The sequence below is a fragment of the Phragmites australis genome, chromosome 10, assembly GCF_958298935.1.
Source record: "Phragmites australis chromosome 10, lpPhrAust1.1, whole genome shotgun sequence".
NCBI classification, from domain to species: Eukaryota; Viridiplantae; Streptophyta; class Magnoliopsida; order Poales; family Poaceae; genus Phragmites; species Phragmites australis.
This window is the reverse complement of record NC_084930.1, coordinates 2,210,932-2,222,948: the sequence shown is the minus strand read 5'-3', so window position 1 is coordinate 2,222,948 and position 12,017 is coordinate 2,210,932. Positions and strand designations below refer to the sequence as shown.

The window sequence follows — 12,017 nt, the reverse complement described above, 5'->3', positions numbered from 1 at the left end:
TGTAGAATTTTTTATTTTTATATTTAAGTCAAAAATTTATAGAAATAGATGTCTATTTTGAAAAATCACAAATTTAGGTCATTATCGTCCATTATTTTTGTAATTTTTTATTTGAGAAATATAAAATAAAAAAGTTTCACGTTTGTATATGATCACATCTGCATTCTACCTCCCAACCTACAACGCGCCTCTAACAAATGGGCCTGCACCCTAGTTGAATAGTGGAATACGCTTAATGGGCAATTGAACATCAGAACATAGTGATGGCAGGGTTATGTCATCTTTAACAAATATTTTAAAATTTTATCTCATATAACATTATTATAATATCACTTATTTTTTATCTTTAACAATTATCTTATTCCATATCTTTATTCAATCTTCTCTTTTTATCAAACTCACAGATATACTCTGCGAATAATAATAAATATTAGAGAGAATCGATAAATATATGTAGCCGTTTTACTTCGCAAGGTGGTTGTATCACTGTAACGGTGAATACTGCCTGTACTTGAGAGCGAATCTAGGCAAAAGGTGGCAATCCGGTTGCTACAGTAATATATGAGATACTCTCTTCCGTTGTAAATATAGCTAGTTTTAGCCTCTCAACTATTTTCTAAATATAAGTCGTTCTCAAACTTCTATATATTTTTTCTCTCTTTTATTCCCATCTTACCTCATTTAATAAATAAATCACTCTCACAAATTAATGAGTTATCTTTTCTAATACGAAATAAATGAAGGGTAACAAAATTATTTAATTTATTCTCTTAATCTTATATATAAATTTAAAATAACCTACATTTGCAATCGAAAGTAGTATTTACCGTCTACTACAGTGATACGAGAGATATTTACCGTCTCTATCGGAGAAGGCCTTAATTGCTTTATCCTGCCGAATTGGCAGCACGTACTGAATGCACCGAAAATGCAGAATTAGAATACGCTAGCTGAAAAAGGTGAAGATTGCATGTACAGTGACAGTGATGGCTCAAAGCCATTTGAGGGTTAGTGTCTGCATGGCATGCAGAGGAAGATGGAGCGACAGAAGAGTGCACGCGGGTGCGGTACACACTACTTCAGAATTGGGATAATCTTATTTCACAAAAGTCAAGTCACTAGTATGATTTTAATTCTTTATGAGCCATTCAATCTTAAATAGATAAATAAGATTTAATACTGCAATAATTTTATAAACATATGATTACTATAGACCCTCCGACAAATTATTGTTCCCCTCGGTGAAATCAAACGATCCGGATCCCTACTACAAAGCCCCATTCATTACTCCGTTCAGAGAGTATTTTACCAGCACTCTTGATCGCCTCCACAGTTTGTGAAATTCAAAGAAGAGAAAGTCGCTGAGAAGTTCGGACAAACATCCGTTCAGAGAGTATTTGATTCATTGTAAGCGTGATTCAGTATGGAACAGCTGATATATACAGTATGCAAAGATCACTCAATTTTGCTGATCAGACAACGGAACATTTTTTTAGTCTTGCCCCTTTCTTGCGAATTAAACCGGTCCGGCGTTGATTGGTCGTCCTTGCGAAATGACCACTCAATGTTGAATGCATGGCGAAACTAGAGACCATTCAAGAAGGAGATGCACCATATTCAATAACGGATTTAATGAACACCGTGCTCCGTATTTGTTCTTTCCCAAGGACTGCATGCGAGGCCTCATGGCGCTCCCATTCCGTGATTCACGTGGACGCCGAAGCCCCAGAGCCACTGGATCAGAATTCAGACGAGACTGATGAACATATCACCGTCCATTTGCATCGATTGCGCACTCGGGCTACTGTACTGCCACACGGACACGCCTGTCCGTGTCTCCGCTGGGTAAGCCGTAAGCGGATGACGATCTGATTTCACCTTTTGTCACTGAGACTTAAGGTCGGATCCACATGGATGAAGTTACGGTAATATCGAAGGCACGGGATTCGATCCACGTAAGATTATTCTCAACCGATTTTCATCGGAGATTAGAATTCTTTTAAGAGATTTTTATTTCTTTCAGTCTTCTAACAGTTTTATTTCATAATTTTTATTATATAGATCATTCTTTTCAGATGAGATTCTTTTTTTTTATGAATCTTTTTAAATAGAAGTTGTTGAAGATAAGATAATAAAGAGAATAAAAATAAAGAGAGGAATTAAGAGAGAAATGAAATAAAAAAATATGATTGAGATGGTATAATAAAGAGCAGACCGCTAGCTTGATTGGCGGCATCGTTCACGTTGCGTGGTAGCTCTAGGCCCTAGCCGAGCTTGGCTTCTCCCCGCACACGCATCGCACGCCGGGCGGCCGCGCGAGTCTATTCGTTCGTCCCCAGCTGCAAGCGGCGCATGGCGGACCCAGAACTTGCATGCTGGGCATTCAAATTTTGAACGTAATGAAAAATTGGGTAAAGTTGATTACGACACATTATTTTCGAACTATTGGGCAAACATACCATTAGAATTCATTCTATGCTAAAATGCAATATTTTGTTCTTACATCTCTTAGGCTACTAATATGTAGTGCTAGAATTCATCCTCTGCTAAAATTCATTTTTCATGACATATGTATGATATAGAATGGATTTTTCATGACTATATAATGGATTTTTCTAAAAAATTTGGGCATTCAATTGAATGCCCTTAAATTGAATGGGTCTGCCTCTGGGCGCACCCACACACCCGTCGAATCTGATTGCCCGAATTGATAGATGCTGATTTGATAGATACATATAATAGTAAATAGAAATGTATTTGATTACTCGTATACACTTATTTTAGTCTAATCTGTTAAATTCAAACTTATGCTCATAGTTTGACTTGTATAAAGATAGACTCATTTATTAGTATTATAAAATTACTTTTATATGAGCAACTAATTAAAATCTTATCACTTACATCCGATAATTTAAATTTAAATTTAATCAACTAAATATTTTTTTAAGAAATATAACTTCATACGACCCCTCCCTCCAAGTGAAAACATCCCGTACAGGCAAACAATCGCCCCCACAAATTCTCCGTGCCGTGCGGAGACCAACCCCACCAAGCGAAACGCGCGGCGCGCGCGGTGCCTCCTGCCTCGGTTCGCTACAAGCCACGCGGCCGTCAACCGGTCGCGCGCTGCAGTGTAGCCTGCACCGCCCCGCGAGCCCTGCCCAGCCCACCCTTGGCATGTGCTCCCCCTGACACCGCGAGCTGCCACAGTGCCACCGCGGCTCATTCACTTCACTCCCCTCCCCTCTGCTCTTCCCTCGCCCCACCTTAAACCCCGCCACGCCCGCCGCCGCCGCCGCAGTGGCGCTAGCTACCATGACCCCTCCTCTCGCCTCCCGGGGATCCGGGGGGACGCGGCGCCTCCAATGCCTGGCGCTCCTCGTGGTGGCGCTCGCGTCCCTGGCGGTGTCACAGCCGATTAACCCGCGGCTGAGCGCGGCGTACGTCGCGCTGCAGACGTGGAAGCGCACCGCCATCTTCTCCGACCCGGCCAACTTCACCGCCAACTGGATCGGCCCCAACGTCTGCGGATACAACGGCGTCTACTGTGCGCCGCACCCCGCCGACGGCGCGCTCGCCGTGGCCGGTATTGACCTCAACCACGCCGACATCGCCGGGTACCTCCCCGCCGACCTGCCGCGGGGGCTGCCCGACCTCGCGCTGCTCCACCTCAACTCCAACCGTTTCTGCGGTGTGCTCCCGGATACCTTCCTCCACCTGCGCCTCCTCCACGAGCTCGACCTCAGCAACAACCGCTTCGTCGGCCCGTTCCCCGCGGTGGTGCTCACGCTGCCGTCGCTCAGGTACCTCGACCTCAGGTTCAACGATTTCGAGGGATCCATACCGCCAGCGCTCTTCGACCGCCCGCTCGACGCCATCATCCTCAACAACAACCGGCTCACGCGCCCCATCCCGGCGAATCTTGGCAACTCGCCGGCATCGGTGGTCGTGCTCGCGCACAACAGGCTCGGCGGCTGCATCCCGCCGTCCATTGGGAGGATGGCCAACACGCTCAACGAGATCGTGCTCATCGACGACGAGCTCACGGGCTGCATCCCGCCGCAGGTGGGGCTGCTCAGTCAGGTTACGGTGTTCGACGTCAGCGGCAACCACCTACAGGGCCAGCTCCCGGGGAGCGTCGCCGGGATGGCGGCCGTCGAGCAGCTCAACGTGGCGGGCAACCTCCTCAAGGGCCCGGTGCCGGCGGCCGTGTGCGGGCTGCAAAGAAGCCTCAGGAACTTCACCTACGAGGACAACTTCTTCACCTCGCGGCCTGGCTGCGCGGTGGCGACGGCGGATGGGAGGTGGAACTGCATCCCGGGTGCTCCCGCGCAGCGCCCGCCGGCACAGTGCGCCGCCGCGGGCGCCCCGTTCGATTGCAGCAAGGCGCAATGCCAGGCTGCGCCGACGTCCAGACCCACTGGCAGGGGCGGGCACGGAGGTGGCACCGGGCTGCCGTCTCCGAGTGGTTCCCCTCCGAGGCGCCCTCCGCCGCCTGGGTCCGGCTCCGGCTCTCCTTCACAACCATTGCCGCCGCCGGGCTCCACGACTCCGTCGTATCCGTCTCCACCAGGGAGCTCCACTACTCCGCCATACCCGTCCCCACCAGGGAGCTCCTCGACGCCGTCAATGCCGCCTTCATCTGGGCCATCTCACGGCTCGCCTCCGTCCTCCGGCTACCGGCCGCCATCGTCCGGGTGGGCACCTTCCGGTCAACCCGTGGGAGCACCACCCACAGAGCACCCCGGCGGCGTCTGGCCGCCGCCCACGCCGACGACTCCCGGCACACCAGGATCGCCATACCCGCCGACGACGCCAGGCACACCGGGATCGCCATCGACACCAGGCTACCACCCTCCCGCCCCGGGAACACCGTCTTCTCCAGGTTCTCGTTCACCGCCACCTCAGGGCGGCGACGGCGACCACGGTGGTCACGGCAACCAGCACTCACCGCCATCTTCACCCGGCGGTGGTCTCCCATTCCCGCCTGTCCACGGCGTGGCATACTCCTCGCCGCCGCCACCGTCCGACCCAGCTGGGAAGCTGCCGTTCCCGCCGGTGCACGGCGTGTCATACTCCTCACCACCGCCGCCGCTCCCGCCTGTCTACGGAGTATCGTACGCATCTCCGCCGCCGCCAACGACGCCGTACAACTAGCTTTAGCTGCTGATCGATCGGTCGCCACCTCCACGCCCGGACGTTCGCGCACCCTTCAGTCGTCATCAGTACATCTTGCACCGTAGTTTCTTTCTTCTTCTTCCTGCGTTCTTTTTACTGTAGTTTCAAATTTCTTTCTTTTGAGGTTATTCGATCAGATTGAATTGAAAGGCTCTGCGGATTCTTAAGTTCTTGAGCTCTTTACTCTATGATCATCCGGCACCCTTCTGTCTGCCATCTGCATCCGCAGGTGCCGATTGCTCATCACCGTTCGGCACTAGTATAGCTAGCATCTTGATTTGTGAGAGTGAGTGAGACGTTAGGGAGCAGATCAATTGGCTATTGCAACCAAGCGCCACAGTGCATCACCATGCGCGCGCATTTGAAGGTGTGTGGAGCAGGAGCAGGAGCAGGATGCGGCGCGTGTGCTCTGATTTGGGGGCGAAAAGCGAATCAGAAACTTTCGAGTGATCAAGTTCATGGTCCCTGCACGCGGGGACGACGAGGAAGTACGGTACTCCGGTCCATCAGATACGCGACGATGGTGCAGTGCAATGGCAACACCATTCCAGAGGTGCCACCGCCCCGACATTCATGATCGGCAAGCTTCGTGCATGGATACGGGGATATCTGATCGAAGAGTCTTCTCGTCCTCGACCATCACCACCATACCGATGAGGCGATGAGAGGATCGTTCCATGAAAGGAGTAAATTATACCCGTACTCCTAGCCTGCGTGTGCGGCAGTTGCTGCTGCCACAACAGGGATTTTAATTTTGTTTTACAATTTTTTTAAAATTTGCACATGTCTTTAAAAGAAAATTTCAAAGTTAAATATTTCGTTCCTTAACGAAATTTAATGCCTGCAACATCAACAGTTGACCGCTGCGTTTGAGGCAAGTGCAGTGAATCTCTATCGTATTCATATCGGTATTAGTAGTATGACTTGGGAGCTAGAGCCTTTAATTACCCTTCGGTGTTCGTGTACGTTTCACGTGACGGCCTAGCAATTGGTGCCCGTCCCATGTTCTCCTCTGCAAGTGCAAAGTGCAGTGCATTGCAAGGCTACTCACTGGTCGCTACTAGGGCCAGGTCTGCTATTGCCGGCAAACGCAGCAGCTGACGCGGAGCTGAGCATTGGTTAACTAAGCATTAGCTGCTTCGTTACCGGTGTAAGTAACTCGAGATCCAATCACTGCATATTACCGCTGACACATCCATGCGATCTATCGATCTACAGTTGGGGAATGTGCTGGATGGATCATCGTTTCTTCCTACGGCAACCGAGAAACCTGCTTGTGGTTGATGATGGGATCGTGTCAGGGATTAAAATTTCGTTTTTGATGGAAACAAAATATCTAGCCAAGTCAATTTTGGGCCACCAAACCCTGCAACCGAGGTCCGAGTACTAAGCGCTGCAGCGCTGAAGTATGAGCCCTCGGTTCCAAATTAATGCCGGATAAAAAGGATTTGAAATCGTTGAAGAAGTTCTTGGACTTCCTCTATCAAACCAATAGCGATTCATAAAAGCTAAATCTTGTAATCAATTCTTACCGATAGAAAAAGATTACAGTCAGACCCAGAGAGCTGTCTTTGCTTTTGGCATTCCTTCGAAAGAAGTGAGTGGTCTTAACCTTTATCCCGCATGGTAAGAAGGGGTTATAGACAGATGTTAGCGATCAAGAAAATCGATCAAACGATCCCAATACTGTGAAAGAGAAACTTCCGACCATACAAACGCACAGCGAGCCCATGCAAAAGGTTTGGTTAAGACACGCCAAATTAGGGTTTTAACAGGTTTATTGATAGAATTAATTGTTTATTCCCCCATGCTTTGTCATTCCTTAGAATTTACTTTCACTTATAGGACTCATAAGAGAGAGGACGAAAAATAGCTAAAATTTCATGTATTTCTGTGAACAAAATAGACTCATAGAGCAGCGAATTTCACCCATGAACAAAAAAATTGTAAAGCAAAATTGAACTTTCTTGATCGTGTGAGGTCGGCTTAAGATACACTCTTGGAGCCATGGTTGCTCAGTCACAGATGAGATCAAGCAACTCTTCGTACCCGTTCTACTTCTGCCAGGGCTAGCTTATCAACCTGCTTGTTTGCTTGATCAATTGATCTAGTCCACAAGCACCATTCACGAATCAGTGTATACCAAACTAGTATTAAAAAACTGAGAAAAATGTGCTCCTGGCAAATCATTCACTATTTGCATAGTTTTTTGCATGATTATTTCCTGGCAAATCATTCACGAATTATTGAAGGCCTCGGTGGTCGAAGTCAAAACATACTCGCACGATATTTGCAATCTACTAATCAATTGAACTACACAACGATGCAACTGCAAAACGAGCCTCATCTCATCATGTTGCGGGGCATGCAATGCAAGAATGGTGGCCGGGTTCATCAGCTCCAAAGCTTTCCAGAATTGATTTACTTCGAACTCATGCCGCACAGGACGCTGGCAGCGTGACGGGCGAAGTACGTCAGGATGATGTCGGCGCCGGCTCGCCGGAGGCACATGAGCGACTCCATCATCACCTTCTGCTCGTCGATCATGCCCAGGGCTCCGCCAGCTTTGATCATGGAGTACTCACCAGAAACCTGAAGGATCCATTGGAACAAGGTCATGATTATTAGGCTCATACGTCAATGCAAGCAAAAACACTTCAGAAGCGTTAATCTGGCACATGGAAAAGCAAATGTCCTTGGAAGCAAGATTATATCAGGATACAGAAAACTTTGGTGCGGGTGAACAGACTACCAGGAGTTAACTGATATACTGTAAGAATAACAAATCCCACAGTAGGGGTTTCCCTGACTATTTTCCCCTCAAAAAAAAAAAAAAAAACCCACCTTTTGAGTTTCAAGTACAATTAGCGATTTAACATATGTTTACCTTCTTATATATACGCAGTATGGATGCCAACAAATGCATTTTCAGATAGCATGTATGCAAATACAGAAAATACAAGCAGAATCCTTAGAGTGCATGGGACATAGGCAGGCCAACTACATAACAAAGCACACTCAACTTCTAGCAGTGATCGTACTCAAAATGACTTAATTGATGGCGTTTAAAGTAAGCATAACATAATATATGACTGCAATGTGACCTCGAGAAAAAAGAGGTTCTTGTGGGGAAATGATATTGGATTAAAGTGTCCAGCAATTGGGAAAGACTGAATTTTGATATGCAGTATAGTGCTATGCTAAATGACATTTGGAAAGATTAATGGTATTGGCACTGGGCTTTGACAGTTGGCACCAAACAAGGAACATGAACTTTTTGTCGAAATGAAAGGGGAAACTTCGTAGCAGTGTGGGTTACCCAATGAACTAACCTGGTAACAAGCAATCGGCAACGCTGAATTATCCCGTAGAAGCCGGATGACATCCAAGTACGGCAATCCCGGTTTCACCTGTCAATAGGGAACTATGGTTTTAGACCAATCCATAAACAAATCTATCTTCATAACAAGCCACTGTTATTATACAGAGCAGGAGCATTACTAGAAGAATATCAGATCCCTCTGCCTCATCTGCTGCAGTTTCTAGGAGGGCTTCTCTGTAGTTGGCTGGGTTCATCTGATAACTTCAGAATGAGGAGAAAGCAAACATTTAGATATCAAGCAGTACAACTGTATAGTAGAAATAATATCTTAGGACTCAGTTTTATACGTCTTCTTATCTCCAAATCGTGGATTTGAATCTAAAGCTTCTCGGAATGGGCCATAAAATGAACTGGCATACCTGAAAAAAACATATATTGCAGATGTATTATTCAATTCAAACTATAGAAATGCAACAGGATGACAGATATGAAACATGGAAATGATATGGCGACACAGACAACATCAGATATATACTTTGCGGTGTAGGACATAATGGAGACATCATGGAAACCCTCAGCATCCAGAGCAGCACGAATTGCTCCAACACGGCCATCCATCATATCACTAGGGCTCACAACATCAGCACCAGCACAAGCCTATTGAGCAGAGGATTTTTTTTTTGTGTTACTGAACCATAGCAGTTGTGCCACCACGACCAAACACGATATCAAGATGAGAGGTGGACCTGTGAAACTGCCTGCTTGCACAGCTGATAAACTGTTTCATCATTCATAATCACTCCTGATTTAAGACAGAAACAAATCAACAATTAGATGTTTATTGTTGGTGACTACCGTTTTTCACTTGTACATCATCTAATACTTCCAGTAACTAGTAAGTATTTCAATATAACCCATTGGATGACAATGGTCGCATATTATATATGCCTGCCTCTGTGAGGAGACTAGGAGAGCAAGATCAAAAGCTGACCATTTCACTTACCATCTTCCCTCACGATACCATCGTGACCATCAGACGAATAAGGGTCCAACGCAACATCTGTGTAGATAACCTAAACCAGCCATGATTTTAGGTAAATATGTTAGCAAAAACGATGCAAGCCACAACATATGTTCATTGAGGGGCACAAAGCTCACAATATCAGGGAACTTGTCCTTGAGCAAGCGAATTGTTCTTGGAACCAAACCATTATCGTTGTATGCTTCATCTCCTGTTGGAGACTGGAGGAACAAAGAGTGTGAGTCACCCCAAGACAAAAACAAACAAGAAATTTGTTATATTCACGAAAATACCTTCAATGCATCAGGAACTTTTGGAAAGAGCACGAAGCTGTTAACACCAACATCGCGTGCCTTGTAAACCTGCATATAAGAGAACAGGTTTGAAGAGCTACTTAAGCTATTGATCCAAGCTGTGAAATGCATATATTTATCTCTCCAATAAATTCATGCAAAAGAACATCAGAAAAGAGAAATAAACAGTTACAATCTGAGTTAATCCCTAATACTCTGAATACCTCATCAAGAAGCCCGTGCCTCCACCCAAGCCTATAGCACCCCGGCATAGCCCCAATAGGAGCATCATCTTCCCCTGCAGATCATCAGCGACAAAGCTTGATATACCAAATGTCAAATGTATTCACCATTCGTTTAAGTGTATATTTCACTACCAACCTTCATGGATAAACAATGGGAGCACGAAATTTGCCGGTGAGATGCTTGTCTCCTGGAATGCGGCCCTAAGAGCAGGCGATTTCCGGTTGCGACGAGGGCGCTTTGTCACGTCCTGAACAATTCATGAAAAAAGAATTCTACAATTCAAATTTCTCCAATTATACTATAAAGCACAATCGACGTTACAAATCGAGTAGGCACATACAAGGGACCTGATCTCCGGTGTTCCTTCAGGGGCCTTTGGTCTAACCAACGGCGGGGGAGCAGGGAATCTCCCAGCGACGGCATCGGCCTCGCACTCTTCGATGGTCCTCCCCGACGGCGCCCTGACGGCCAGCGCGGCCTCCTGCTCGCTGCTGACCCTGACGGCCGTGGAACGCAGCCTTGGCCCGGTTCTTGGAACAGCGAAACAATTCTTAAGGGATGCATGGCCCTGGCCGCTCCTAGCCTGGAGCATCTGAACGTTGGCAGGGGAGAAGGAGACGGTGGATGCCATGGCCTAGCTGCAACGTCAGCGCCAATAAGATGGATTTCCCAGACATGGTTAGCAATTGGGAACAATCCTAGCTTCTACTGCAGTATAATTTGACTAAAATTTGGTCGCGAACTCTAAGAAACAGGTAAAAATTGGATCTTGGTAAGCACAAGGGGTGGTGCAGTTGGATTGAATTGATGCTGAGATTGGGAGTGGTGATTCAGATAAGACTGGCGATTGTTGTTTTGCAGTCAAGGGACCTCCGAATCTTGGAGAGGAAGAAGGGGAGGAGGAGATGGTGGCCATACCTGGAGGCTGGAGAAGAAGATGAGGTGGAGACTCGAGAAGACGCAGCAGCACGAGAGGGATTTCGGAGAAGTCTAATCCTGTGGCCTCTGTTTCCCGATGGCGACGCTCACATTAGTAGACTAGAGGCTTTGCGTTTCTTTGTCTCCATCCCCCCTTCTTTTGTCAGCTACGCTGTATTCAGGTCCGAGTTCAGAGTTCAGACCATGCACATATCACAGATACAAACTGAACTACATTACATGCACATCGAATTCTATATCTCTATTTTTTTTTAACATTTGCTTCCAAAATTTCTCCATTTACGTCCAGGCTCGGCTCCACTAGTTTTAATAAAATTGCTTATAAACTATAAGAAGCACACTATTTTTCAATCGATCGAAATCCAGGTCGGTTTCAGTCAACGGTGTGGACTATCCGATCTAGATCGGACAACTCTTCTTCTTCCTTCTTCCTTCCGCTTGGCCGCGTCTTTTTCAACTCTGACAAACACATTTCTCCAACGCAATCCTCGTTGCGCTGCCCCGCTTCCCACCCGCCTGCCTTCGTCCCCAGTGATATTCCTGTCGCTCTAACCCATCGGCACATGACGCCCCACCTAGCCCTGCCCACCCACATCACCACCACTGCCTGATCTGTCTACCTCCCCAAAACTCATTTTCTAAGCCCGCCGGCCATTAGAGCCTTTCGACAACCCCAGCCCCCGAAACCCTAACATCTCTGATGAACGTCGACTGAAGCTAACATCGATTTCAGTCGATTCATTTCTATCCAAATTGCGGAGTAAATGTTCTTCTAGATGTGATATTTCTTTAGTGATTTTTTGCACATTAGTAAATACGAAACTATAATAAGAAACTCGAGATAAACTCGATTAAATATAGATTAGCTTGGTAACCCGCCCTATCTACCATTGAGCCAACAAATGCAATTACTCATGACTAATTTGCTGAAGAAACCAAGAAAAATCAGAGCATTGAAGTTTTGGTTGCCCACCACCAGCATCAGCTGCTGCCTGCTGTTGCTGCTAGAGCAGCAGAC

General features: G+C 46.8%; 2 protein-coding genes across 3 annotated transcripts; one reads left to right on the top strand and one right to left on the bottom strand.

Moving 5' to 3' along the window:
* The first annotated feature begins 3,126 nt into the window (after positions 1 to 3,126).
* Positions 3,127 to 5,345, top strand: LOC133931333 (leucine-rich repeat extensin-like protein 5). Its single transcript, XM_062378185.1, has one exon. The coding sequence runs from the start codon at positions 3,316 to 3,318 to the stop codon at positions 5,155 to 5,157; it is 1,842 nt and encodes a 613-aa protein (XP_062234169.1). The 5' UTR covers positions 3,127 to 3,315; the 3' UTR covers positions 5,158 to 5,345.
* A 1,986-nt stretch (positions 5,346 to 7,331) lies between these two features.
* Positions 7,332 to 11,139, bottom strand: LOC133931332 (delta-aminolevulinic acid dehydratase, chloroplastic-like). 2 transcript variants are annotated; one of them, XM_062378183.1, is made up of 13 exons: positions 10,979 to 11,139; positions 10,401 to 10,698; positions 10,196 to 10,307; positions 10,039 to 10,112; positions 9,815 to 9,883; positions 9,659 to 9,742; positions 9,504 to 9,573; positions 9,247 to 9,302; positions 9,036 to 9,157; positions 8,848 to 8,919; positions 8,680 to 8,761; positions 8,511 to 8,588; positions 7,332 to 7,770 (listed from the first exon to the last, which is right to left on the bottom strand). In XM_062378183.1, the coding sequence occupies exons 2-13, from the start codon at positions 10,689 to 10,691 to the stop codon at positions 7,600 to 7,602; spliced, it is 1,281 nt and encodes a 426-aa protein (XP_062234167.1). In that variant the 5' UTR covers positions 10,692 to 10,698; positions 10,979 to 11,139; the 3' UTR covers positions 7,332 to 7,599. The 2 variants fall into 2 exon arrangements, with proteins under 2 accessions (XP_062234167.1, XP_062234168.1); XM_062378184.1 differs by having other exon boundaries at positions 10,401 to 10,694; positions 10,979 to 11,083.
* Between the last annotated feature and the right edge of the window lie 878 nt (positions 11,140 to 12,017).

Coding starts and splice junctions, on each gene's coding strand:
- LOC133931333 (XM_062378185.1), top strand. CDS start 3,316: ATGACCCCTCCTCTCGCCTCCCGGGGATCCGGGGGGACGCGGCGCCTC.
- LOC133931332 (XM_062378183.1), bottom strand. CDS start 10,691: ATGGCATCCACCGTCTCCTTCTCCCCTGCCAACGTTCAGATGCTCCAG. Junction 9,303..9,503: donor TGGTATCGTGAGGGAAGATG/GTAAGTGAAATG, acceptor GTCTTAAATCAG/GAGTGATTATGAATGATGAA. Junction 8,920..9,035: donor ATTATGTCCTACACCGCAAA/GTATATATCTGA, acceptor TGTTTTTTTCAG/GTATGCCAGTTCATTTTATG.